Source organism: Penicillium waksmanii, assembly GCF_028829765.1.
Source record: "Penicillium waksmanii strain IBT 27052 chromosome Unknown utg000005l:1.0-5232799.0:1.0-5237142.0, whole genome shotgun sequence".
Classification (NCBI taxonomy): domain Eukaryota; kingdom Fungi; phylum Ascomycota; class Eurotiomycetes; order Eurotiales; family Aspergillaceae; genus Penicillium; species Penicillium waksmanii.
This window is the reverse complement of record NW_026643252.1, coordinates 379,601-406,397: the sequence shown is the minus strand read 5'-3', so window position 1 is coordinate 406,397 and position 26,797 is coordinate 379,601. Positions and strand designations below refer to the sequence as shown.

At 49.5% G+C, this 26,797-nt stretch overlaps 10 protein-coding genes across 10 annotated transcripts; 5 read left to right on the top strand and 5 right to left on the bottom strand.

Moving 5' to 3' along the window:
- Positions 1 to 82: 82 nt before the first annotated feature.
- Positions 83 to 2,035, top strand: N7481_005063 (amino acid permease; the record flags this gene model as incomplete). Its single annotated transcript, XM_057264282.1, has 6 exons — positions 83 to 405; positions 489 to 690; positions 756 to 797; positions 863 to 1,011; positions 1,070 to 1,534; positions 1,597 to 2,035. The coding sequence occupies 6 exons, from the start codon at positions 83 to 85 to the stop codon at positions 2,033 to 2,035; spliced, it is 1,620 nt and encodes a 539-aa protein (XP_057122002.1).
- Positions 2,036 to 3,017: 982 nt separating this feature from the next.
- Positions 3,018 to 4,654, bottom strand: sclB (uncharacterized protein; the record flags this gene model as incomplete). Its single annotated transcript, XM_057264281.1, has 2 exons — positions 3,018 to 4,055; positions 4,160 to 4,654. The coding sequence occupies 2 exons, from the start codon at positions 4,652 to 4,654 to the stop codon at positions 3,018 to 3,020; spliced, it is 1,533 nt and encodes a 510-aa protein (XP_057122001.1).
- Positions 4,655 to 9,186: 4,532 nt separating this feature from the next.
- On the bottom strand, positions 9,187 to 11,943 carry N7481_005061 (ATP-dependent RNA helicase DBP10; the record flags this gene model as incomplete). Its single annotated transcript, XM_057264280.1, has 1 exon — positions 9,187 to 11,943. The coding sequence occupies one exon, from the start codon at positions 11,941 to 11,943 to the stop codon at positions 9,187 to 9,189; it is 2,757 nt and encodes a 918-aa protein (XP_057122000.1).
- A 442-nt stretch (positions 11,944 to 12,385) lies between these two features.
- N7481_005060 (uncharacterized protein) lies at positions 12,386 to 13,348 on the top strand (the record flags this gene model as incomplete). The annotated part of the gene is made up of 3 exons (XM_057264279.1): positions 12,386 to 12,389; positions 12,460 to 12,539; positions 12,602 to 13,348. The coding sequence occupies 3 exons, from the start codon at positions 12,386 to 12,388 to the stop codon at positions 13,346 to 13,348; spliced, it is 831 nt and encodes a 276-aa protein (XP_057121999.1).
- A 235-nt stretch (positions 13,349 to 13,583) lies between these two features.
- On the bottom strand, positions 13,584 to 15,643 carry N7481_005059 (MATE family efflux transporter; the record flags this gene model as incomplete). The annotated part of the gene is made up of 2 exons (XM_057264278.1): positions 13,584 to 14,390; positions 14,459 to 15,643. 2 exons carry the CDS (start codon positions 15,641 to 15,643, stop codon positions 13,584 to 13,586), a joined length of 1,992 nt encoding a protein of 663 aa, XP_057121998.1.
- Positions 15,644 to 16,321: 678 nt separating this feature from the next.
- N7481_005058 (DUF202 domain-containing protein) lies at positions 16,322 to 16,995 on the top strand (the record flags this gene model as incomplete). Its single annotated transcript, XM_057264277.1, has 2 exons — positions 16,322 to 16,485; positions 16,575 to 16,995. 2 exons carry the CDS (start codon positions 16,322 to 16,324, stop codon positions 16,993 to 16,995), a joined length of 585 nt encoding a protein of 194 aa, XP_057121997.1.
- Positions 16,996 to 17,381: 386 nt separating this feature from the next.
- On the bottom strand, positions 17,382 to 18,383 carry idi1 (isopentenyl-diphosphate delta-isomerase IDI1; the record flags this gene model as incomplete). The annotated part of the gene is made up of 3 exons (XM_057264276.1): positions 17,382 to 17,617; positions 17,688 to 18,026; positions 18,143 to 18,383. The coding sequence occupies 3 exons, from the start codon at positions 18,381 to 18,383 to the stop codon at positions 17,382 to 17,384; spliced, it is 816 nt and encodes a 271-aa protein (XP_057121996.1).
- A 406-nt stretch (positions 18,384 to 18,789) lies between these two features.
- N7481_005056 (TauD/TfdA dioxygenase family protein) lies at positions 18,790 to 20,115 on the bottom strand (the record flags this gene model as incomplete). Its single annotated transcript, XM_057264275.1, has 4 exons — positions 18,790 to 18,976; positions 19,050 to 19,525; positions 19,554 to 19,592; positions 19,672 to 20,115. The coding sequence occupies 4 exons, from the start codon at positions 20,113 to 20,115 to the stop codon at positions 18,790 to 18,792; spliced, it is 1,146 nt and encodes a 381-aa protein (XP_057121995.1).
- A 584-nt stretch (positions 20,116 to 20,699) lies between these two features.
- N7481_005055 (putative FAD dependent oxidoreductase) lies at positions 20,700 to 22,394 on the top strand (the record flags this gene model as incomplete). Its single annotated transcript, XM_057264274.1, is given in 6 exon segments — positions 20,700 to 20,833; positions 20,888 to 21,013; positions 21,071 to 21,251; positions 21,271 to 21,345; positions 21,398 to 21,544; positions 21,597 to 22,394. 6 exon segments carry the CDS (start codon positions 20,700 to 20,702, stop codon positions 22,392 to 22,394), a joined length of 1,461 nt encoding a protein of 486 aa, XP_057121994.1.
- Positions 22,395 to 23,198: 804 nt separating this feature from the next.
- On the top strand, positions 23,199 to 25,277 carry N7481_005054 (uncharacterized protein; the record flags this gene model as incomplete). The annotated part of the gene is made up of 11 exons (XM_057264273.1): positions 23,199 to 23,367; positions 23,427 to 23,623; positions 23,675 to 23,753; positions 23,816 to 24,002; positions 24,053 to 24,158; positions 24,232 to 24,401; positions 24,452 to 24,555; positions 24,606 to 24,661; positions 24,714 to 24,829; positions 24,894 to 25,124; positions 25,178 to 25,277. The coding sequence occupies 11 exons, from the start codon at positions 23,199 to 23,201 to the stop codon at positions 25,275 to 25,277; spliced, it is 1,515 nt and encodes a 504-aa protein (XP_057121993.1).
- Between the last annotated feature and the right edge of the window lie 1,520 nt (positions 25,278 to 26,797).

The window sequence follows — 26,797 nt, the reverse complement described above, 5'->3', positions numbered from 1 at the left end:
GGCATCAAATATCGACGCCAGATCAAGAGTACCGAGCCGGTACCCAACTAATACGGGGTTGATATATTACCACCTTTTCAAGATGTCTTCTTTCGACGCCGAGAAATATCCCACCTCCAAGCCCGAGCCGCAGGAGTATGTCGGCGATGTCTCGTCTACCCCCTTTACGAACGCGGACAAGCTGGCCCGCCGGCTGTCTGCTCGCCAGGTGCAAATGATCGCTATTGGCGGTACTATCGGCACGGGATTGTTCCTCGGAACCGGTACCTCTCTCTCCAAAGGCGGACCGGCCTCAACTCTCATAGCCTACGCCATCTGCGGTGGCATTGTTTTCGTCACGATGCTTTGCCTGGGTGAAATGGCTGCCTTTGTCCCTGTGGCGGGATCCTTCTGTACCTATGCGGGGTGAGTCCGTCAGCGTTACATTGAAATTGCGCCTTCCGCGCCCTGCAGATCGATACTAATTTTGGGGCTGCTGTGTGATTTAGACGATTTGTTGATGATGCATTGGGGTTTGCATTGACCTGGAATTATTGGTTTAACGATGCTGTTTCAACTGCGTCGGATATTATTGCTCTCCAGCTGTTGTTGGAGTTTTGGACAGATAATTTCCCTGGTTGGGCGATTAGTTTGATCTTTTTGGTGGTCGTTATTGTGCTGAATGTCCTATCTGTGCGAGTTTACGGCGAGGTATGTATTGCTTTTCTCCCCCTATCAGATCCACCACTTTGCAGCGTATACTAATTCCGGATCAGATCGAATATTGGCTAAGTTTGCTCAAAGTTGTTACGATCGTGGTATGTTTTAGCCCATTGAGTGCCTGTCTATTGGCTGGAGCATCACCTGACTAACTGGTGTCTAGATCTTTATTATTCTCGGTATTGCTGTCAACTGCGGTGGCAACACTGACCATGAATATATTGGTGGCAAATACTGGCATACCGGCGATGCGCCCTTCGTGGGCGGCATTGGTGGATTCGCTTCAGTCTTCGTCACAGCGTCGTTCGCCTAGTACGATCATCCATCTCAGTCCTTATTCCGCTAGTATCTTTTTGCTAACTTTAAACAGTGGTGGCACTGAATCTATTGCTATTACGGCTGGTGAAACCAAAGACCCAGCCAAGACCATGCCCAAGGTTGTGCGGAATGTTTTCTGGCGCATTATCCTATTCTATCTGCTTTCCATTCTGATCATCGGACTGAACGTCCCGTACAACTACCCCGGCCTTTCCGATGGCAATACCCGTACCAGCCCCTTTACGATCGTCTTCCAGCAAGCAGGCAGCAGCGTAGCAGGAAGCTTCATCAATGCCGTGATCATGACATCTGTGATCTCAGCCGCCAATCACGCCCTGTTCGCCGGATCACGTCTGCTGTACACCCTTGCAGTGGAAGGCTATGCACCACGCTTCTTTGGGCACTTGAACCGCTTCCACGTACCCTGGGTCGCCGTGCTTGCCACCGCGGTCATTAGTGGATTGTGCTTCGGTGCCAGTTACATTGGAGCAGGAAAACTGTGGTCTTGGCTGCAGAAGTAAGTCCTCGGCTCATTAATCGACTGTCACTCTACGAATGCTAATGGGTCTTTTTGTGCAGCATTGTCGGCGTTTCAAACCAATTGTCGTGGATTTGCATTAGTATTGCTTCTCTGCGCTTCCGGAGCGCGATTCGCTCCCAGGGCCTGGAGCATCTGCTTCCCTTCAAGAATTGGACTTACCCTTTCGGTCCTATCATCGCTATCGGTCTCAACGTCGTGCTCGTGCTTGTACAGGGCTGGGAATGTTTCAGTCCGTATTTCAAGCGCGTCGATTTTGTGTCTTATTACATTGAGATTCCGATCATGATCGTCATGTTCCTTGCGTGGAAGCTTGTCAAGCGGACACACTTTGTAAGCAAGTCTGAGATGGATCTGCACACGGATCGGTATGACGGAGGCCAGGATGATAGTTATCGGGTTCATGAGGAAGAAGAGGAAACCAAGAGGAAGGGAATTGTTGGCAAGGTCCAGCGATTCGGACAATGGTTGTTCCTCTAAGCTCTGGATATTTCCTAATTAATACCCCCTACTAGCCCTTAACTTATGAATAGATGCATGGAAGTCTGTACATTCTCGAATATTTTTACTTTAGCCCGAGACAATATGGTAAAAGCAAGTTTGAAAGAATGACTAGATGTTTCATAATTAAGCTGATTATCATCCTCAGATCAGATCAGATGAAAAGTTCTGCTATTTTGTCTAAGCAATGCTGCAGTTTTGGAATCCCGATGTACATGTCCAGCCAACCTGCATGCAAATCATTCAAGTTATACAAGCATACAGCACAATCTAGTCGAACCAGGGAAAAAAATAGTAAGAAATGCGAGATCACCCCTCCACTCTAAACGCCATGCCATGTCTTCAAAAGCATAAACTATAAGGGGTACTCGCGAGAAAAGAGGAAAACGGTCAACATCCAGGGGGGTAAGGGTAGATAGTAGTAGACAGACAAAAGAAACAGAGTACAAAGGGAAAAAAAAAAGAAAAAAGGCCGAGTTCCAAAATAGTACTCGTCGCATTCCTTCTCAGGGAAATACCGAAATATTTATACCCCAAATGCAAGCGTAAACAGGGAACAACAAAGTCGAACAAGTACAAAAAGGCAGACTAGACTCGGACCGTGGAGCGGAGTAAAAGTCCAGTCAAGTCATCTCTTTCCGTGGTATGAACGAAACAACCGGAGCCGAGCCGAAACCCGTTTCTTCTTTCGTTTGTTCATCCTGCGAAAAGCAAAGCAAAGCAAATCGAGACGAGAAAACAAAGCAAAGCAAAGCAAAGCGGATTGGTTTCCATTTCAAACGTGAAAACCGAACGTAACGCGCCGTGCTGGGTATCGCTCCTTGTAGACCCTGCTACAAGGAAATTGTGAATTATACAATACATTAGCCTCCGGGGCAACTGTTGGATATTCTTTGAAAACAGTGTTGAGATCGTCATGACTTAGGAGGCATGAAGGGGATCGGGGTAGGGTCGGGTTGTTCTAGCCATTGACCATATCGTCTAAAGCCATTCTTCGCCGTTTGATGGGTCTTGATTCGCCAATTTCGGCCTCAGTGCTAGATGGTGCGTGCTGTTGTACTGGTATCGGGGGCGAGTGACCAAGAGGAACGGAGGAGGGTAAGTCGATAGGTCCAAGATGTCGAGGAATCGGGTCAAGAGGACCGGTGGAGGAGATGGATCTCTGGTGCTGACGTGGTGTCGTGTGCGAAAATAGCGACCCAACCGGTCTCTGCAGCGTAACGGGTGATCGCGGTTCACGATTCTCTTCGCGACTGGAACTCGAATTCATCCAAGTGGCCGGGTATGGATCACTTAGCCGGTGGGCGTGGTAGGAGACCGGACTGGCGGTTGCTTGGTGGATTGGAGGAAGCCGAACAGGGGATTCGAGGTAGGGCTCACGAGGACCTGGGGGCATACGAGGATCACTCATCGGTTGATGGACTGTACTTGCTGGCGACTCGGTATATGGTAGGTATGGAGTCCCTCCTGGTTGGTGTTGCAGAGGCGATGTTGGCGGTGGCAAAGCTGGGCCTCCATATGGAGGATACCGTCTATCCATTCCAGGGGGAACGGCTGATGGATTCAGTACTGGATTAAATCCACTTGTCATTGGGATAAATGCAGGCGGCGGATGCGGTGGTACTGCTGCGTAAGAGGCAGGGCCTGAAGATGAAAATGGTCGTCGTCCTGCATTGCCTGGCATCGGCGGAGATGGATCCATCGGACGAGTCAAGGGAAATACAGACGCAGACCATCTATGGGGTTGATTGCGTGGCATCCGCATCGTTGCTGCAGTTGGAGAGGGTTCACCCATCGCCTGGAGGTCAGTCATCGGTCGAAGTTCGCGAGACGAAGTGGCTCGGTGAAGGACGGTTCGTTGGGCGGCCATGGACGAGGATTGAGCTTCAACTGAGACGTTTGGATTTTCCATGTGTGTTGTATAAGACCGAAGGGAAGAGTCTTCAGCTTTCAATGGTGGCCGCCCCCTCTTCTTGTGTGTAACGTCCACACAGGAAGACTTGTTCGACGTCAGTTTCGTAACACTCATTAGGAAATGTAGGAGGATCACAGTCATATCGGATAGACCAACATGTCAATATAACCACATAAAGAACGACTTACAGCTTTCCCAGCTAGAACACATCGTCGACATGGCCTTGCTGGATCACATCCAAGATGCTTCTTCTTACAATTCACACAGGCTGAAGCTACATGGGCTTTGGTGCGTCGAGTCGATTTCTGTGCTAATGAACGGTTTGAGGATCCGGTTACAGTAGATTCCAGCGTTGACAATGGGTAGGATGGTGCTCCAGGGTGGTGATGCTGAAGTTCAAGCTGCTGCTGATGTTGATGTCGGTGGTGATGGTGATGATGTTGATGTTGATGCTGAATCGGAGACCTAGTGAATGCAGGCGGAGGAGCCTGATCACCATATCGGGGAGGGATAGATGCTAGTAGAGAGTCATTCACTACCGCCGGCGGCAGTGATGGACCGGAAACTGCAGGGATGGGAGAATCCGCGGTTGTTGTCTGCGGTGAAGTTACTGTGGGATATACCACAGGATTAGGCTCTCCAGATGTCACCGATGGCTCTTCGGTATGAGGAGAGCCAGACATCGATTGACGGGGAGAGGAGCCCGGGGGCTACACCCTCGAGCATTGATAGTCCAGGGTCGATTCAACAGCCGCTCAGGGCCCGAGTCGAACCGGGGTTGGCCAAACTGGGCGGTCGTGAGGCTCGGGGGGGTGAAGCACGAGTGGTTGCATCGGGTGATAGGCGGGTAAAAGAAATGGCCCACGGAGCAAACAGGATTACCAGGCGGATCTTGTCGTTCACAAAAGACGACCACTGGCTATCGATTCGGCAGATGGGGGAAGCATATCTGGCGAACGGATCCCTGGCGCCTGGCACAACGAGGAGGGGAGGGGGGGAAGATCAGGAGGGGGGAGGGTACAGATGTGGGCAAGGGAAAAGAAAGGTACCAGAGGAGAGACAGAGACCGAAAAGGGTCAGCAGCGGTGTAGGGGTGGGAAAAAGGCGTGGGTTTCAATGTTTGGTCGTCATCAAGCTCCTCTCGAGCCTGTTCGAGGACCACCTGAGCTTATAATCGGTGGCCACCGAGATCCGCTATTGGAGGAGTCAGAAAATAGACTGCATCGATCAGCGGGAGATTTCCAGATCATGACAGCAGGGTTACTCATAGCCGCGCATGTCTTTCCCCTCCCAGGGCGACTTATTGCAGGATGGCGGTCGATCATGGAGCTAGGGTCCAGGTGCAGCAACGTAAATGTCAAAGCCCCCCCTCTTCCTTGCCTCTGTGTCTCGACAGTCCACGTTCCATGCATGGGGAGGGATGTGCAGAGTGGCTCTGGGAAGGGAAAGAAGGGAAAAGAAAAAAAAAAAAACAAAGCACTAGGAGTAGAAAACGGTGAACTATACCCTGAAAGTGAAACTGTAACTCAGTCTGGTATGCTGGTTATCTGATGTCTTGATCTAAACCAGCTCTTCCCTTTGAGATGCGCGGGGCGAAAGATATTCTCCAGATGCAAGTGGGTTGATCCTAGTTGCCCGAATTGCTTGCTTCCCAGCCTTTTTCTAATGCGAAGGAGTGGGCACGGCGTACGGTTGGATGGATGGATGGCCGGAGAATGGGGGATAAATGGAGGGGGGAGGAAAGCCACCAGAAGGAGAAAAGAAAAATCAAAAATCAAAAGGAAAAGGAAACAATAATGATAAGAGGGAGTCTAGAGCCGGATGGGTATTTTTTGAGTAAATTATGATTTTTCGTTCTTTGAGTCTTCCAGTAGAGTCGAGTAGCACACCCGACCTGCGGGATCCAGGCTTATACTCACAGCTGGGAAAGAGATGGCGATGGAGATGGAGATGGAGAGGTCAAGTGGGCGGGTCCTGGAGGACAGGGTAGGAAAGTAGTGGTCAGTGCAGACGGCACTAGTAGCTGATAGACTTGATCTCCATCAGGGTCGATCATTTGAATAATGGGGGGGGGGGGAAACTCACCCTACTCGTAACCCTAGTTCACCTGGTTTGCCCAACGATGTACTCCGTACCGGGGCAAAGGATCGAGTGGAGACGGAACTGCATAGTGTACCTATAGGCCCTTTTTTTTGTTTTTTGTTTTCTCTCTCTTGGATCTTACCTGAACACCGATGAGGCCCGTGAGCAGCTTTAGTAGTCTAGTAGTTCGCTGGCTGAAGTGGCTTGCACTAGATGGGGAACGAGCTGTCAGTGATACCCCGACCAAATCCCACCAAGACCTTGAATATTTAGTCTATGAAGAGGTCACCAATGAATAGAAATAAAATGTAAATTAATTCTCTTCTTTTATTTTCTCTCCCTTGAAGGGAATGAATACGAAATAACCATACCAATACCAAATTCAGCCGGGAAGCAAGGCGAAAAAGATTGACGGATCGACGTCGGCGCCCGCAGCCATTGCCAATAGTCGGCCTCGGCAATGAAAATGTGCATTCCGTTTGACAGAAGAGTACTTTTCGAGAACTACCGTGAGTAGAATTGAATTATTTACGAATTATTCATTTTGGTATTTATTTTGTATTTATTTTCATTTTTTTAAATAATGCTTAATTGCTATGTAACCCACCATCCTCGACTCAACTCCCGTATTTCCGATCGGTTCGTGCTCTTCTCTTTCTCCTCGACGAGTTTTTGAGTTTTCCACCTTATTCCTTATTTTTGCAGGCTCCACAACCGGGCAAATCACCTGAGGTCCGAGGGAGAGGGGGCCTGGGGCCTGAAAAGGAGAACAAATAGACCAGAGCCCGGCGTTCACTGCCCCCCTCTATCTGGGTGAACTGCCCGGGCGAGAACCCAACGGTCTTGGTCTTGGTCACCAGTTCGATCACCGACAGCCTGGTTGCGTCCCTGCATTGCTGGTTTCTCGCTGTTACATCCCTGTTTCTTTGTTGTGGTCTCTTATTTTTGCTTTTCTTTTTTTCGCCACTGGGATTTCTGTGACGAACACCTGGTCTAGGGGGGGTACAACTGTTCCCCGCGCAAGACCCTCTGTCTGTGATGTCCAAGTTTTGTCGCCAACGAACGCCCACCCATGGTCGTTATTCTCCGCAGTGGAGATCAAGAATGGCCCCACTCAACCCCCCCCAGCACATTGAATGACCGAGTCGATCCTCCCGTTTATGCTCCGTAGGACGAGTGGGGGTTACTGTTACAGTCGAACCTGGCTTCCGGCCCATCAGGGTTCTTCATTAAGGGTGCCTGAAGTAAGTAAAGAGGGAAAAACCATAATAGAGAAGGGGTGGGGAAAACAAAACAAAAAAACACACCCTCCCCCCCCTCCCTCCAAAAAACACAAGTGTCTCACAGCAGGTGTGGCCTGCCATGACCCATGAGTCGGAAGGCTGCAGACAGGGGAGGGGAGGGATAAGGGGGTTGCGAAGAGGGGCAAAGGTAAAAGGCGTGATATTTCTTCCAATGCGGATATTGCGTACGAAGTACGGAATACGGAGTACTCTGGGAGGTTCCTGGTTGGATCGGCATCCCATGGAAATAGTTCGCGACAACGAAGTGATACCGATGACGACGCTGGGAAATTATCAGAACGGCTTGCTGTCGTGTATCGTACTCATTGACCGTCACACTTCCATTCCACAATCTGGAAGCTTTTCATTGTCTTGTTTTCTCTTTCTTTTCTTGTTTTCTTGAAACGGGACTTGAGTCCCTCCATCGGGTCAATACACCCTTGACCAGGGGAGGAGGGGAGGGAAGCAGAGGAGAGGAGAGGGGGGTACAGGTGGGGGAAAGGAATATTCCCCTCAGGCTTTTGTCTCTCTCGCCTAGTTCATCAATCCCATCCCATATCCGGCGGGTGTGATGGTGCTTATTTTCCGGGGACTCCGATAGCACCCACGGCACTAAGCAACAAGATGTGGCTGCAGCCTCTAGAGGATCACCTTTGCGCGTGCACATTGCTCATCCCTGGCGTTCGGCTGCAGGGAAAATCCAGCCCAACGTCATCGGGTGATTGACAGGGCCTCATGGGACCTGGGCCTGTCCGGGAGGTGCCGAGGGGGGGAACAAAAGGCGGCTCGCCTTGTTCAGACTGAAAGGGGGCTGGCGCATAGCATTGCAGCGCAGTGTGGAACATGCGGCACGCGGAGCAGCAAGGGGTCTGTCACCCCGTTCATGCACGATCGGCCACTCAGAGGCAATAATAGGGCCCAGACACACACACAGAGTGAGAGAGCATATGTACTCCGTAATCCGTAACAGAAAGATCTATTAGACCCTCAAGCAGTCAATGCTGAGTGCTCTCCCGCCTCCGTACTTGGCTTATTGCTTGCCGGCCGAACTGAATCGAGCCACTATGGTAATACGGAATAGTCCATGACCATATAGGATAATAGCGCCGTGATAGTTTGGATAGCGCCTCTGGTAGCTCGATAGCGGGAACGGAGGGGAAATCCCCCTAGTGGCTCGCACGATTTGTCAAAGCTGTGCAGATCCTCAAAATTCGCCGATGGTTCGTTTCTAGCCGGAAGTCACGGAGATTATTCGGGGCTATTTCCTCGTGGGTTTAGGGTCCTGTCTTTTATGATTTTTTATGTGTTTTTTTTTTGGTCTTGGTCTTGTCGAACCCGAGGGTTTTGGCTCGTTCGCATGTGCGTGATGGGCCCCATCTCAACGGTGATCCGCCTGGCCGTGCTGAAATGGTTGGGTTTAGAAACCGCCTTCTAATGGAAAACTAGTAGCTACCTGAGATGGAATAGATAGGCTAATTTATTCCATCTCAGGTACTTACCAGTATGCGATTAGAAGGCGGAGCCAAGAACAGTCAACATGGAGTTTCAAGCTTTTCCAACGCCACTGTAGAACCTAGATAGCCCCATTAGTAGATGCCATGAGAGACGCCGTTCAGCATGCAGATACGCAGGTACCTGAGCTGCCCTCGAGGGAATAGTCAGATGACAATGGGAAAAAAAGAGTGAAAATAAAGGGAATCGAAATCAGGTTAGTGTTGTTATTGCTATAATAGCAACATGGTGGAAAAGAAACATGAAAATAACTTGAACATTTGGTATCTCCAATGCAGGCATACAGACATCTATGGTAAAAACTATACAGGAAAGTGAGACTTTCCCCCAAAATTTGCTTATCTCTTCTTGGACGGCCGAGCGTTCTTCTCCTGGCGCTTTTGCTTCAGGTTACGCGCCTTACGAATGTCGTCCGTCGAACGAATCTCGCTCTTTCCACGACCCGCCCCAGGACCCATGCGCTCCTTTGCGGCGTCGTTCTTCTTCTTCATCCTGTCATAATCGCGACGCAGTGGGTCGGCACGTTTGGGTGCTTGCGTCTTGTGGTGTCGGAATCGGCCATGAGGTCCCGCGGATGGTCCCGTTGAGGCACCAGGCGTCTCGGCCTCGCCGACACGGGGCAGGCTCTTCATACGCTTGCCCTTCTTCCAGTCCTGGAAGCGTCCACTGCGGAAACTGGCTGCAATCTTGGCACCACTCTCGCCACGAACCAAGTGCTCGCCCTTCGAACCATCCTCGTCGTTCTGTCGCGCCACGTACTTCTTGTGTCGCTTGTCCCATCGCATGGCGGAGCGACCTTCGGTATGCAGTTTCTTGCCTTCGTCGCCATTGAGATCCATAGCGACGTTGCGCGACTCTTGCGCAAAGTTGGAGTTGGTGCCGGAGTGGACACCATATCCTCGGTCTTCAGCGCTGTTGTGGTTGGTAGGCTTGTATCCCATGAAGTAATCGGGGTTCTGGAACGAAGCCGCCGCCGACACACGGTCGGATTTGTTTTTGGACTGTGAGTAGGCGGAAAAAGTGACTTCAAGGTCATCCTCAGATGCCTCAGACATGTTGTCGCCGGCCACCTCGGGGATGTCTTCATCAATCTGTTCATTCTCGCCTTCTTCTCCGTCCTCGCCACCCTTACCGATCCCAAGCTCGGTCAGCTCGGCCTGCCTTTTGGCTTCGGCGCGCTCCTTCTTCCTCCCGACAGTAGTTCGAATTCGTTTGATGGTATTCATGGCCTCCTCGCCTTCACCCTTGACGGCGCTCTTGCCAGTACGTCGGTTGTGGACTTCGAAGATGGTTTCCTGGGGCCGGTAGCCACCAATGCGAGCAAGCATCTTTTCTCTCTCGTTCTCCTTCTGGCTAGCATCGTCGTTGAATAGGATATGGACAGTGGACCACTCGTCAGTGGTGGTGACCTGTTTTGCTCTCTTTGCACTCTCCGCCGAAGCAGCATTACGAGTGCGCAGATATAGCTTCTCACCTCTCACGGACACCTGGCGCTGGGAGGCAATATCCGAATTATCGTCCAGCAACTTGTTGACCCATTCGCAAGTCCGAGAAAGGGGATCTCTTGGAATGGAGCCCACAACCACATCTTCAGCATAGTTGACGTTTTCCCCGTATTGGCGACCAAGAACCAGTCGTCGGCCAAGGAAAAGTTGGAGATCCAGCATGTAAGGGGCATCCGAGTCTCGGACAAGATTGTAACTCCAACCTTTTTGACCAGCACGGGCGGTTCGACCGACACGGTGAACAAAGATCTTAGGTTGAGATGGGAAATCGTAGTTGATGACGTTGGCAAGAACGGGGATATCGATACCTCTGGCGGCGACATCGGTGACGACCAAGATGTTTGAGACACCAGTTCGGAAATTCTGGACGTGGATTTTACGAGCAGTTTGATCCAGGGCACCGTAGGCATAAGATGTGGCGAATCCAGCTTCGATCAGAAGGGAGTAGAGGTAGTCAACATGATGCTTTGTCGCAGCGAAGACAATGGTCGAATGCTTTGTCGGCGATTCCTTTCGGTTGCCAGCATTCTCAATATCCCTCTTGCGCTTTCTATTCTTGTAGTGAGATTCATCACTGAGCATTTGTGTCACTTCTGTAGGTCCGGTGGGCATCTTGATCACATTGTGCAGAATGTGGAGCAGAGCGCCCTCTTTGTCAGACGACTTGACAGAGAAGAAGATATTTTGGAGATCGGGAGAGATTTTGCTTTCGGCGTCAAGTCGGACCAGGGTAGGGTCTTGAAGACCGGCTCGAGCAAATTCGACCAACGACTTGGGCAAGGTAGCGGAGAAAAGAAGTGTTTGGCGGTTCGAAGGCAGACCGTGCAAGATTTCTGCGAGTTGAGCGGCGAAACCCATTTCGAAAAGACGATCGGCCTCGTCGAAGACGACGTACTTGATACTAGACAGGTCCAGATCCATCTCGACCTTCAGGTGAAGGAATCGACCCGGGGTCGCAATCACGATATCGGGGTTACCAGCCATCATTCCGAACTGGTCCTCCATGCTGTCACCACCGACAAGTAGCACGGCTCTCAAATCAGTGCCACGTCCCATTTCCTTGACAACCTTCAAAGTCTGCAGCGCCAATTCACGCGACGGAGACATGATCAGACCGCGAGCGCCAAACTTGGTGCTGTGGCTCTTCAATTTCTCAATCATGGGAATGACGAAAGCTGCAGTTTTTCCGGAACCAGTTCTAGCCATACCGACTACATCCTTGTCGTCCATGATAACTGGGATTGTCTTTCTCTGAATTGGCGTTGGGACCGAAAACCCTTTGCGGGCGATAGCTTTGAGTAGACCACCGCTGAGACCCATGGCTTGGAAACCACCACCCTTCTTCACGGTACGGCCTTTCAAGTTGGATCCTTTTCGGTTCGCCGAAGCTTGTCGGTTTGCGATAAAGGCAGCGTCGCCATCGTCGACTTCCATGCCGAGAAAATCGAGATCCTGGGACTGAGGGGGCTTGGGCTTGCCCTTGGTTTGGGGGGCATCACCAGTGTCGGAATCATTGCCGTTGTTGAAGAGAGCGCCCGTAATGTCGAATTCGGTCTCCGACATGGCGGGAGACGAGGCGCGGTGAGGCATATTTGCGGTTGGAAGAGAAAGCCTCACTCAGTTTGATAGCGCCAATAAAGGCGGAAACAGTAATGAGAGCGGTTCAGCAGCTCACTCAGTTCATGGACAATAGGTAATCCAGGGAAGGGAGCAGGGGCTGATCAAAATGAGAAGTTCAGAAACAAGTCCAACCGTTTTTTAAAACCTGAATCCCCACTTCAAGCAAAAGGGTTCTTCTGCGTTGAGATGTTCGTTATCTTCGTCGCTGCAAAAAAAAAAAAATCGGAACAACGCAGGCGGTGAGCGATGGTTGGCTGAGGATCACGTGGATAAAAGTAATAGGTAGTGCAAACAGAGCAAACAGAACAAACCCGCTCCCCGCGACGCGTCCGACACGCTTTCCCAGCCTAATTAAGTAAAATGATTCCTTTATGATTCCTTCGCTCATCTTACGCATATACAACCTCACATCATGGGTATGACGCCAAGCTCTACAACCCTAATTCCTTTCACTATTGCTCCATTCATGCTAACACTATGCTTCAGACGGTGGCTACAATTCTTACGGCGGTGGTGGTGGCGGCGGCTTCATGTCCGGAGAAACGAGCTCTCCATCTGGCGGAAGGGTATGATTCTGGCGTGCAATTCGTGGTTTTTGGATGGAAAGCCAACATTGACAATATCATAGTCTGAAAACCGAGACAACAAAACCCTTCGTCCTGTGACTGTCAAGCAAATTGCCGATGCCACGCAACCTTACCCCGAGGCACCCTTCCAGATCGATAACGCTGAGGTGAACCACGTTCTTTTCGTTGGACAGGTCCGCAACATCAGCTCGCAGAGCACAAATATCACGTACAAGATCGATGACGGTACCGGCGAGATCGAGGTCAAGAAGTGGGTGGACTCGGCAACCCGCGATAGCATGGACACCGACGAGAAGGGACCCGGTGATGGAAAGTCCGAGGTCGTGCTGAATGGATACGCTCGCGTCTTTGGCGCTATCAAAACCTTCTCCAATAAGCGGTATGTCGGTGCTCATAGCGTGCGACCCCTCTCGGACCTCAACGAGCTGCATGCCCACCTCCTCGAATCTACTGCCGTGCACTTGTTCTTCACTCAAGGGCCCCCTGGTGGTGCTGGTGCTGGTGCTGGTGGTAATGCTGCCGGTGGTGATGCAGTTATGGGTGGAGCGGATGACCACAGTAGTGCTGGTCCGAACAAGGCTCTTATGGGTGTTTCGCCGCTGGCGAGGAAGATCTACAACCTCCTTAAGTCGGAGACGCAGGATGATGCGGGTATGGAGATGCAGCACATCGCATCTAGGCTCTCTTTGCCGACTATGGATGTGGCGCGGGCTGGAGAGGAGCTTCTGAACGCGGGTATCATCTTCACAACCATGAATGAACACACATGGGCTATTCTTGAGTATTAAACTACTATTCGGTTATGGGTGTAAAAGCTCGAATGATATCATGATTCATTGCATATTTGGCTCATGGTGGCTCTTCATCATCAGTTTGCAATCTAGTCTAGTTTTTTTAGCCCCTTCGAGATGATGGTATATAAAATAATGTTGTAGGTCTCAAGAAAGGATATGCCGTGCAATTCAGCAACGTCTTTTTCTTTTCTTTTCTGCAAGCCACCAGGCCAAGTAATGTCTCAGCTGGTTAGAGGGTTTCATTTCGCGCTATAGCTTCTTCAACTGACCGTTCCCAACTGATGTATCTAATAAAGATACACTCAATCGCGGAAACTAGTAGCAGAGCCAGAGCGACACCAGTCCAGAGACCCATCACACCCCAGCCCAAGCTGAAGGTCGTTCCCATACTGATAGGCATGGCGATGGCATAGTAACAGAACAGTTGAATGTAACCGCCTATTTCCTGTCGGCCAAGTCCACGAAGAATTCCATTCGTCACAGCTGCGATCGCATCGAATAGCTGGAATGCTGCGCACAGCGGAAGAACCTCGGCAACAATTTCAATGACATCGGCATCGGAGCTGAATAGCCTTGGGATATATGACCGCAGAGACGAGAGCAAGACCATGTTGAACAGCCCGACAATGATAGCTCCGCAGAAGGTGACTTTGGCAGAGATCTTTGCAGCTCCGGGCAAGGTGGCACCGATCAAGTTTGCAACCCGAGTAGATCCTGCGATCGAAAGTGGGAAGGGAATCTGCCAAGTGATGCTTGATATGGTGGATAAGATAGATTGCGCAGCGAGCTCAGAAGTTCCAAGGTAGCTAGAAGCCAGGGTGAGTACTTCAAAGGCCAGACACTCCGCCTCGACCATGATCAGTCCCGGCAAGGCTAGGCGTATCATCGGGCCCCAGTTGTCGAAGGCCCGTCTCGTAAATCCGCACCAGCATTCAGATCCTACTTTGAAATAGATATATGCAAACAGACAGATTGGCATAAGATTCTCGGTGATGACAACGGCGATAGGCGCTCCGATAAAGCCCCATCCGAGTTTCTGTGGACGTCAAATTAGTACTATATCAAGCAAAATGAGAGGGCTGTATGTAATAATCTTACCCAAACGAAGAACCAATTCATGAAGGCATTCAGTGGGGCACACACAAGCAGCACCCACAACGAAGCAGAGAAGACACCCTGTGCTTGCAGGTAGCGCTTGCCACTTTCAAAGCATGCAAATCCCGGCGCTCCTAAAAGAGCAACTTTCAAGTACAGACCAGCCATCTCGGCCACTCTCTTCTCCGGAACGATCTTAGCCAGGATATACTCGGAGTAATACCAGAGCACGGCAATTGGGACGGTCACTACCCATAGGAAGTAGACCATGCGCAACATCTGCAGGCCGACCAGCTTTCTCTTGCCGGAGCCGTAAGCTTGAGCGCAGAGGGTATCCAAGCTCGTTGCAAGACCCGAGAACACGGCATTGCCAGTGATACTGACTGTCATACTGGCTAGACTGACAGCACCCAATTCCTCCTTGCCCAGGTGCCCAATTGTGAAGATACTGGCCACCGTCAAGGAGTATTGAAGCAGGAAAGTCACCATTAACGGTAAGGAGTACCGACCGATCACTTGGGCCTCCCGTCTCCATGTCGTATTGATCAATCCTGCCGTTACGGCCTCTTCCCATTTCCGATCAATTTCCTCCGCGTTCATTTCATGGTGGTCACCTCCCGGGGATCCTAGCAAAGCTGTTGTTTCCGAAGTTTCTGTGGGGTCTGCGACTGCTGGGCTCCGCCAGTCAGCGCTATGGAAGGAATCATGTCGTTTCCACGAGCTTCCTTGACCTGGTGAGGTCGAGAATAGACTGCTCAGTTTATGCTGCAGGCCGTGGGATTTACCATGGGTATGGGCATGGGCATGCTCCGGGGCGATCAACTGGTTATCGCTGAGCAAATGCCTTTCATCCTCAATGGCCTGTTCTCGCTCACTTTGTGTCAAGGGTTGGTAATCACCAGGCGATGGGACCACGGTGCCGTGATTGCCGGAGGTGAAGAAGCTTGGGCGCCGGTAGGAACCAGCTAGCGAGTGCGGGTTGGTGGCGACATGGCTACTGGGAGCGCGGACCGTCGACGATTCGGAGGTGTTGTCGGTGCTGGAGATAGCGGAGTCATCATGATCATCGTCATCATACTGGGCCAGATCGCGGGCAATGGCGGCCTCGGCAAGCGGCGAACTGGATTGAAAAGACCGACTGAACGGGCTATGATGCTCAGCGGATTCCGCGGAGAGAGTATTTCGCGGTGCCATGAATGGAGATTGCGCTACAGCACCAGTAGCATTGTTGACCTGCAACGGAGGTGTTGGAAGAGGTAGGTGGAAGCAGCAGCAAAGACAAGAACGGGCCAAAAAGGTTTGGAAGTGGGGATGGCAGCGTGGAGTCGCCGGTCCAAACTAGTGACGGCGGTGGATTATCGAAACTTCAAGTTATAAAAAGGAAATGAGGCAGGAGATGACCCGCGATGGTTGACAGAGGGGAGAAGAAAATTCATTTAAATGCTAAAATCCACCCCGTCGCTTTGGCCACTCTACCTCGGAATAGATACGGAGTATATGGTAACCTCCCCCCCTCCTACTCCCCCCCCCCCACTGAAGCTAGTCGGAGTCAAGGCGTGACCTTCAGTGGGACTCCACCAAGAGACCCACGACCGTGCGACGCGCGCGTATCAGGTCTTGGTGATTTGACTGGAGCCCTGGTCGAGAGATCTTTCGAGTCTGTATAAAGTACTCCAGAATGCAATTATTGAACTCAGGCTGTCAGATAGAAATCCAAATATAAAGAAGTATACAGTAGTCTCCGTTGAAAAAGCAAAGAGGCATGACATCAGCTTGCATCGCATCACATGACACTCCCACGCGGAGTGCGCTTGGACTTCATCAGTCTCGCATTTCCACTTCCACTTCCACTTCCACCTCTTAAAGATCTCCATGCAGAGAGGCAAGGAGATGCACTCTACATCTGCGCTCTGTACTCTGTACCTACTCTCACTCTCACTCTCGTCATGTCGCGAACCACTTCGGCAGACACCTCTCTCGGTCGCTATAACCCCCCTAGTGAACCCGGTCCACTCTAAACCAGCTCTGGTCGAAGAGTAAGTCAACAAATACAAGACCCCTAGTGAAAGATCCTATGGGCTGTGCACACCAAGCGATCAATTCTATCGATCTAACTCGACGATAGGCACATCGAGGACCAACAGCATATCCTCTTCTCACGACCTCTCTTCGGAGCCTTGCTCTTCGAGAATACGACCTCGGATGCGCGTGATCACTGCGCCAACGAGCGTACCTTTCTCTCATGGCTCCGCCTGTCCATGTATCTAGCCATTGTTTCGCTAGCCATCATCATCTCTTTCCACTTCCGTGAGCAGCCCTCGGGTTTGGAGCGGCGGATGGCTCTCCCGCTCGGCATCATCTTCTGGCTGCTCAGTCTGACCTGTCTCATTAACGGGTTTGCGAATTACTCCCGCACCGTCATGAAGTATAGTCGCAAGGCGGCTCTGGTCCAGAGTGGTTGGAAGACTCAGGTCGTCTTTACCGTGGTTGGGACCGTCATTTTGGGCAGTTGTATCCTCTTTTTATCGACGGATAAGTCAGGATAGATTTGCATTTGGAGAACTTGACCATTTCATTTCATGTTGGGCGTTTTTCTTTTCAAGGGGCTGGGAGTGGTCGCATAGCGTCGGTACATTTTACATTTCATGTTTCAGCTTATACCTTCGGGAATGTCTTTATTAATAGTAAATTGACATCTTTGACAAAACTGCCTGTATCCAAGTAATTCCGAAAATTTTGTTGTGTCTTAGCTAAGTACCAAGTTGGCATGGATCTAAATCAACAGACAAAGGGGCAAAGCTCTTATACTTCCGAAAGATTGGCAAAGAAGCTCCAGATTAAATGCAAAAACAAGGTGAGGTATCGTGGATATGCATCGAGAGGAACAAAACGAAAAGGGGTTTCAATAGTCAAGGGTGAGGACGAAAGCATCTCACATCCGACGGATCTGGGTTTCACCCTTATACTTGTCGAGGGCGGAGGTACCCAAGTGGCTCCACCACTCGAACAACATTGAGTTGCAGATGAGCTTGAACCAGGGAGTGAATTTCAAACCGGGCTTCTCAAACATGGCCTTCAGCTCATCGGCAGACACGTAGCAGGTATCGCGCACCTCATTAGCGCTTGGCTCCAGGTCGACATCGGCCTGGATGAAAAGTATATAGTCCACTACCCGTAAATGTTAGCAAATCACCAAATCACTATACAATCAAATATTCAAGCCATGGTGATCACATACCCTCGTGCTCTCCCCATTTCCCGTCGCTCGGGGCCTTATAGTGAATACGAGTGAAGAACTCGAACTTGTCCAGCGGCACTTGCTCGGCCTTGATTCCCAGTTCGTGGTTCAGCTTACGCTGAGCGGCGCGCTTCACGCCCAGGACTGCGGCATCCAGCTCAGCACCGGTCTCACCGGGAATGCCCAGGGGGTGCGAGCAGCAAGTGTTTGTCCACATGTCGGGGAAGGTGATCTTCTCGGTGGCGCGCTGTTGGAGCAGGAGGCGGTTGTTGGAATCAAACAGGAAGACGGAGAATGCGCGGTGTAGAAGACCCTTATCAATGTTGGTCATCAAGTGGCCTATTGTAGAGCGAAATGGTTAAACACTGGGATCTTAAAAATTGGAGGTATACCCCTCTACCCCTCCAATAACAGGGGAATCCGGGGTCGGGGCTAGGGTTGGGATGGAACCGCACAGGTCTTCTTGCTAGCGCTACCAATAGGCTTGTCATCGTTATCCAAAACAATGCAGACCTCCTCCATCAAGCGGACTTGCTCGTCGTCGTAGCCATCGAGCTCGGTACCCTCGCGCGCGGAGTTGTCAGTGGCGGTGGGGAGAACATCGCGGGCAAGGGAAGTGTCGACGTCGGGGAAAAGGGTGGCGACGTTGTCAGCCGTGATCTCCGGAGGAGCAGTAACTGTCATGGTAGCGGACATGTTGGACAATTGGGCTCTGAAGTTAGGAGAATAAACCGAGGGAAGCTCTGGGGAAGGGAGTCAAAAAGAACTTGAACCTTGAGATTGCCCGCGGGTGTTACTAAATGGGCCCAAGGCGGTAACGATCAGCAGTCGGTCCCATGGCCACGGGGTAGTTTGGGGTACGGCTGGACTACAACACTACAACTACGAGTACTCTATACTAGAGATACATGGTTCTTGGGGAATTTGCGCATATTGCTGAACTTGAACTTGAATTTGAACTTGAAGTTACTCTCTGAATCCCTGAGGACAGCCTCGGAAATTACTAGTAGGTACTAGTATATTCACTGGCACAGCTCACCCGCATAAAGGGGTAACACAAGAAGGTAATATTAGTACCCAGTTGTGCAGCATGTAGTACAATTTACTTCAAGCTGAGTTCCTTCAACGAGACAAGCTCGTCAATTTCTTCCTGCCCCAGGAGCCCCAGGCTTTCCCGTCTGGTTGGTGCATTCGCATCAAATACTGGTTTCTCCGCGAGTGAAGTCACTCGGGTTCCATGTCTTGGCTGTGAGCCTTCATAGTCCCAACTTGCATTATGAATCGTGATTCTATTGACGGTCAGTACTGTTACCATTCGTAGCGATGATTCTGTAGGACTGTCCACCCGGTGTAGAAACTAACCTGTTATCCCACAGCGCACTGGTTCGTGGACTCCACTTGAATCGAACTTGAATGTCCGGATTCGTCTCATACACGTCAAATAAATATCCAAGAACTACATCACTCTCGGCCTTATCCAAACCAACAATTCGGGAGGTCATGGCTCGGTTGACCCAAAGTGCCTTCCACCCGGTGGCAGGATGAACCCGAACGATCGGGTGCTTACGCTCCACATACTTTGGACCGGCTTCGGGGTTCTTGCGGTCTAAATAAGGATGGGCAGATCGATAGATCGCCGTTTTACCATCGATGAACTGGCGGAATAAAGGCGAGAGCTTCTCATACGCTGAATACCCACTTGCCCAGAGCGTATCTCCTCCAACTGTGGGTACAGTATCATTATGGAGGTGGGTCACTCCAGCCGGTTGTCTCTCGTGGACAAGATCTGTATGCCATCGAGAAGATCCCCCCAGGTCGACGAAAGCTGGCTGGGTTCTCTGTGGCTTGAAGCTCGGGCCAGATCACCGAGACCCCAGGGACACCAGGAACTTGCGGAACTTGAGGCTAATGAATGAATGAAGTAATTAGCACGTGGACTATTGTGTAAAATAGACATCGGATTTTTCGGTATTAGCCTTCTTACATGAACCTCAATTTCTCCAAACCACTCCCCTAATTCCTTCTGCTGCTGTGGGGAGATATCTTGGTCTCGGAAAAAGACCACACTGCGCTCGGCTATCAACAGACCCAGTTCATCCTTTTGCTGGCCCGTCAAGTCTTTCAGCTGCAATCCAAAAATTTCGGTCCCAATATGCCGTGTTAAATGGATGATTTCTTTGGCGGCAGATAGCAGGGCTTTTTTCTCCGGATCGGCTCGCGTGCCGGGGTCTACATGCGCTCGGCCAAAGTTTCGAATATTATACACATCGTCAATATAGAGCGGGCGCGATGGTCGATAAGGATATCCAGAACTGAGATCAACCCCGGCCTTCTCCAAGCGCTCTCTTGTTGGTCCTGGAAGACTGAGACTGTCTTTTCTTGGAGGCGCAACATCTACGATGCGGGGATCAATGGGAGCAGGAGCCATTATGATGGTCACGAATTAAATGGTCAATTATTGGTTTGTCCTTTTATGCTAACCAGTATGTATTTATATACCTTTACTACGTAAATAATTTCTGCTGGGTTATTGCGAGTCCTCATTGACTGACTGTACTTCGTACGCTTCTACCATATGTCTGGTGGGTTGCATCTCGGGGTAAAACGCCAAGCGAGCACCTCATCGCCGCATTTCATGGCGCCTTCTTGGGTCGGTAGACCTCTCATTGCATCCAAAATAGAGATACGGGCTTTTTAATTGATCTGTTATCGACTCTGCGGGGAAACATCATTTCATAATCTGCGACGCAAATCACGACGATCGCATCAAACTGATTTCTAATCCGAGAAATTGCATGCTAATGACTGCCGTGCCATCCGATATCCGGATATCAGTGGGCATTGATTATGGATTGCCTGATCTGCTTTAAGCGATGGCTGGGATGACGAAATAATGGGTCCAAATAGTGCCTGCGGAACAATATTCGAGATCAAATATTGACATCCAGTGCTTTTAATAGGAAGCGCTCCCAGACATCCTATCAATGTGAAAGTCTCCGTCAAAGACAAAAAATGACCGAACACACTTTGAAGCGGGTGGCAGTCATTGGTGCTGGAATAAGTGGTGTCGTTAGCGCTGGCCACCTCCTTGCCGCTGGGCTAGATGTGACTGTATATGAGCGAAGTGAAGCTGCCGGTGGGGTGTGGTGAGCGTCTGGAAATGTCCATACAGAGGAATCAAACTGACACATTTGGTTAAGGCTTTATGACAAGCGGGTGCCGATCGAAGCTCAGTATCCATCTACCAAGCCATCGGAACTAGCAAAGTTCAGCCGAGACGATAGAGACGAGACTGAGAGACAACGCCTAATACATGCACCACCAGGGTAAGTGATGATACTAACGCATTCTAATTCATCGAGAAGCTAATTAATGAGCACCAGACCCTGCTATGAGAGTTTGACCAACAACGTGTCAACACCATTGCTGCGTACAAAGCTCAATGCGTGGCCGGAGGGAACACTCCCCTACGTTAATCACCATATACTGAAGGAGTATATTCAAGATACAGCCAAAAAGGCTGGAGTGGAGACCGCGACTATATACGGCGCTCTTGTGACAAGTGTTTATAAAAAAAGAGCAGGAATGGCATGTCCTCTGGAAGTCACTGCATGAAGATGCACAGACCGGCAAGTTAACTGAACGAGAAGAGTCTGATGTATGCGTAACCACCAATTGTTCACGGCAAGCATATTTCTGATGCATAACAGATTTTTGATGCCGTTGTCGTGGCGTCTGGACACTACCATACCCCTCTCATCCCGGATATCCCTGGATTAGCTGAGGCGAAATCACAATGGCCTGTGGAAATCACTCATTCGAAGTCATTTCGCAATGCAGAAGGCTTTGAAGGAAAGGTAAGTTTCTCCGAGGAAAATGAATTCAGAATAGCGACGCTAATGAGTCTAGAATGTCCTTTTGATTGGAGGAGGGGTATCCTCAGTTGATATTGCTCGAGAGATCAGCCCAGTCGCCAAAAGGGTATTCCAGAGTACCCGCAACGGGGCTTTTGATATCCCAGCCACTTCGCTCCCAGAAAATGCCTCGCGGGTCGAAGAAGTTGCCAAGTTTGAACCTCTATCGCCCGATGAGGGGAATATAACCCATTTACCTGTTGTTGCGCGTCTTATGTCCGGGTCTACCCTGCATGAAATCGACAGGATAATACTATGCACAGGATACCAGATGGTTCTGCCTTTCCTCCCACAGTATAACGACAACAACAGTTTTTTTGCAGATGACACGGCCATAGTAACGGACGGCACCCAGATACATAACCTACACCATGATATATTTTACATTCCAGATCCCACACTGGCATTCGTGGGAATACCCTTCTATACGGCAACGTTCACTTTGTTTGAGTTCCAAGCCATTGCGGTTGCAGCGCTGTTTACTAAAGCAGCGAAACTACCGTCTGAAAAGGTCATGAGGTCAATTTACCAAGACCGTGTTGTTGCCAAGGGCACAGGGCGAAGCTTCCATTCACTCAAGGGGAGAGGAGAAGCCTACGTGAGGACCATCATGGAATGGGTGAATGCCGACAGGGCTTCCCAAGGTTTATCGCCAATCGAGGGCCATACTAATTCTTGGCTGGAAGAAAAGAAGGTTCAGGTTGAGCGCTTATCCCTTATTTTTCAAGGTGCCATTCCCTACGGATTTACTAGCAACTTGAAGGCATCAGTAGAGGTAAAGGTTGCGGCATGAGGCTCAAGACCAACTTTATACAAGAATAAAATTATAAGCAATACTAGAGAATAGTATATCAATACGAAACCTAAGAAGATCAGACATATCGAGCAAACAATACAGTAGTCTGAGCACCTCGCAAGCCTAAGGGCAATCTTAGTGCTTGCTGAGAAGTGCAGACCATCGTATGCTTATCAGATTTGTGATAAACTGTGGGCTTATTTACTCCGCGTCAATTCTTTTGGTCATCGTGTCTATTTAGCGGAGGTTTTCTGCCAGTATTAGGATTCTAAAAGGTCCGAGGCACACAATTGTTGTGACGGATGACGAGACCAATGCCAGTGATGATGATATTCTGGAGTGTTATGGCAACAACAACCCGTACATCGACAAAATAAATCGGCGAATCTCCGCAGCTTGAGAAGGGGCCTGGCTTGAATCGCGTGTTGTAAGAAAATTGGCCATTCTCGCAGGTATTGCGTGAACATTGCCTACGATAATTCGACCGTCCCCAGCAACTTGGCCCCTCCCACTGGGCCCATGGCAGTGTCTCAAGAGCTTATAGCTTAGCTCATCCCCACTTTTTCATACATTGGGGGTTAGGATAGCACGGTGACGTGATTCGAGCCTGTTGATGTCGATTCCAAGCATTGTCCACGGCGTACATCACTGGGTTCAAATGCCGACTCGGACGAGGAACCTTCCACGGAGGTGGAAGAAGGGAGATCCGACCATGCAGCTTATTTATATTTAACCTTTAAAGTGCCTGCGACTTTAATCGGTCGCGAAATATTTGCGACTGTATATGAGTCCACCGTGACCATGTCAACAACTCTTACCGAGGAGGCAGCTGTCGAGCCAACTCCAGTTGTTGAGAAGAATGTCAAGCGGAGGTGGGTCAGCTATATTTGGGACACATTCGATAAGTCGCCAGAAGAGCGACGGCTTCTTTTCAAATTGGACTCTGCAATTTTGACATTTGCGTCATTGGGTATGTGTGTGATCATCTCTTTGTCTCATCTTCAGACTAATGAGAACTTTCTTGGATAGGATACTTCATCAAATATTTGGATCAAATCAATATAAACAATGCTTTCGTGTCGGGGATGAAGGAGGATCTGGGGATGTATGGGAATGAACTCAACTACATGCAGACATGCTGGACTGTCGGATATGTGCTTGGGGAAATTCCGAGCAACATTCTCCTGACTCGGATCAGACCACGATACTGGATCCCAGCAGCCGAGGTAGACCCTTTCAAGCCTTACGGAAAATTTTGTGTTACTGACTCAACTCAGCTTCTATGGACTGTTTTGACTTTCAGTCTTTCGAGATGCAACACACCTACTCAGTTTTACGTCCTTCGATTTTTCATCGGTATGAAACTCTCCTTACGGCCATCATAGACTTGGAAAAAAAAACTAACCTGGTCATTCCAGGTTTGGCAGAGAGTACCTTCTATCCGGGGATGCAGTATATAATTGGATCTTGGTATCGAAAAGATGAGTTGGCAAAACGATCATGTATATTCCACACAAGCAGCGGTATTGCTAGTATGTTCTCTGGTTACCTGATGGATGCCGTCTTTAAGCTGGGAGGTCGAGGAGGATTCAAGGGCTGGCAATGGTATGAGCATAAGAAACTCCCTCTACCTTCGGACTCTAACTTTCGAATAGGTTATTCTTAATCGACGGAGTCATATCTCTACCGGTGGCAATAAGCGGCTTTTTCGTGCTTCCGGATGTGCCTGAAATTTCAAATCCATGGTATCTCAACAAAGATGTATGCCCTTACTGCCTGCACCTCAAGTATTTAATGCACCAGATACAGTTGACTAATTTTAACGGCCCAACAGGAAGTTGAATTGGCACAGAAACGAATGAAGTTGGAGGGTCGGAAGGAGCGTGGGCCGTTTACGAAATCCAAACTGAAGAAAATCTTTTCTTCGTGGCACATTTACCTCTTGACACTGTTGTATATTCTTTTCAACAATGGCGCTGCAGGGTCCCAGCCTGTTTTTCAACAGTGAGTTAGAATTACCATTCATTTGAAAGCCTATTAATGTTCATCGGCAGGTTTCTGAAAAACTCGACCGATCCCGTTTATTCTGTGGGCCAGATCAACTCGTATCCTACGACGACGTATGCAGTACAAGTCGTGACAACACTTGCTTATGCTTGTAAGTCTTGCCCAAAGCTAGCGGATGGCGTCGATGCTAATCTCAGATAGGGTCCTCGGACACGTTTCTTAACGGAAAACGTTGGCCGCCAATTGTGTTTGGTGCTGTAAGTGTATAGCTGCCATGAAAAATTGTAAATGCGCTAATAAACCTCGCAGTGCGTGAATATTATAAGCTATGTGTCGTTATCGGTTTGGGATATCCCAAATGGATGGAAGTGGACTTGCTACATCATCTCGGGCGCTGGGTTTGGGTTGAGTGGACTTCTCATGGCGTAAGTCGCCCAATCTCTCACGCAGAATCTGTTGAACTTTTTCAAACTAATAATTATATGATAGGTGGGCCCATGAGATCTGCTCCGAAGACAACGAGGAGCGTTCTCTAGTCATTGGAAGTATGAATGAAATGGCCTATGTGTTCCAGGCCTGGCTGCCCCTTCTGGTTTGGCAACAAGTTGATGGACCCGAATACCAGAAAGGTTTTATCACAGTGTCATGCATTTCGTTTGCTCTCATTGTTACTACCTTTGTCGTTCGACATCTTGATCTCAAAGAAAAAAGTAAAAAGGCGTAAGTTGGTTTTGATGCCGCTTTATCGCTTCGAATCTAACAGTCCATCACAGAGAAGAGAATGCACTGGTTGGAGGAACAGATGACGGACTTTCGGAATTATCTATCGCCACGCCTGTGGACACAAAACCTCCCAAGGTTCAAATTACATAGAGGAAATCACCTCAATGAAGAATTTCTATGCTTGAACGCTTGGTGGGGCGGGCTCAATAACTCGTCTACAAGTACGCCTGAAAATACTACCAGTGGTAGTATGCCAGTACAAAAGATTCATTATACCAATTATGTTCTGCCTACACGATGTCTCGTTCAATTCTCAATCGATGTAGATCTATGGATATACGAGTACTATGTACCTTTCGACATTTCTTTTCAGTACTCAAGGGTAACATATTGGTATTTACTATCACATAATTGGCAAAAATCGACAGGATCTCGCTAGCCTTAATTAACGAAGGGACGGCATAGTGACGTTAACGGAGAGTGCGTCCGCAAAAGAGTCTTAAGAGTTTACATCGGCACCTTTAGCCCGTTATCCTCCGGATCGAAAATCTAAGCCACTGGATTCCCAACTTGTCGACTCGCATCTTTAAAGGGGTTGCCTTTTTTGGCGTTAGCCTAACCTCTTGGTGGAGCTCCTCTGATTGCGATGTTGCTGGGTCGTTTTGTAACCGATACCTCCGAGCAGCACTATCTAGAAGGATAGGAGCCCATCGACAGGGTTGATCTATTTCATTTTTTGTCCTAGATTAAAACCGCTACTCTGTCTACTACTGTGTTGAGTTCAAAAAAGGCTCTTGATGTTGATATCGATCCCCTTCCCAATCGTTGGACATCTTTCCATAGGAGGACTTCGCAGGGGAGAACATGTTCTCAGGCTTCCTTTGCCCCGATTCGAGTAGTGCGAGTTAGTGCGTGATGGAAAGGAGAAACAGGGCTTTCAGTGCCCCCTGAGATGAGACAATGTGATAAAGGTGTCCGCCAGACAGGGATATTTGTTATTGTTCACTATCTCCTGGTTGGCCGTACCAGACTTTGGCTTCTGAAGGATTTCGGTGAATCGGTCCAGATTGGACCAGGCTCTCTCATAAGACACGGAACTTGCGCGTCAACAAACTTGAAAATGGAGAAGCGTTTTCTTTCAACACCCCGCTAGAATCGATAGCGTTCTCCGCCTCGCCGATCTGAGAAGCCCCTTTTTGTGTGTGGTGCGGTCAAATCGAGATCTATGGCTGCCTCGAGTAGCTAATTTTTACGTCGATCACGGTAAGCTAATGCTCGTCATTTCAACACACATACCAAATAAGATTAAGTCGTAGCCTTGAGGGTGTTTTTTTGTCACTCGCCCAGACGGCAGAATGGGGAACAGGGATGAGGAATCAGATCCTGCATTTACCCCTCTCTTCCCAGCCCCTAGCCCCTTTTTCTTTGTTACTGAAATGAACGTTAGCTGTGGATACCCACAGCCTATTGTTTGGTGAAGTCATAAGAATATGCAGAGTACGGAGTAGTCGCTGGTAAAATCGACTGGCGAGCTGGAGCCGGGACAAATCACAATTGAAGCCAAGCTTTGAGTTAGCAAATAATCCGATCTAAAGTCCCAATATGAGTCAATATGCCCCGTAAATGTGTATCTCTTTGTCAGAATGTGAGCATCAAATTCAGGATTCTTT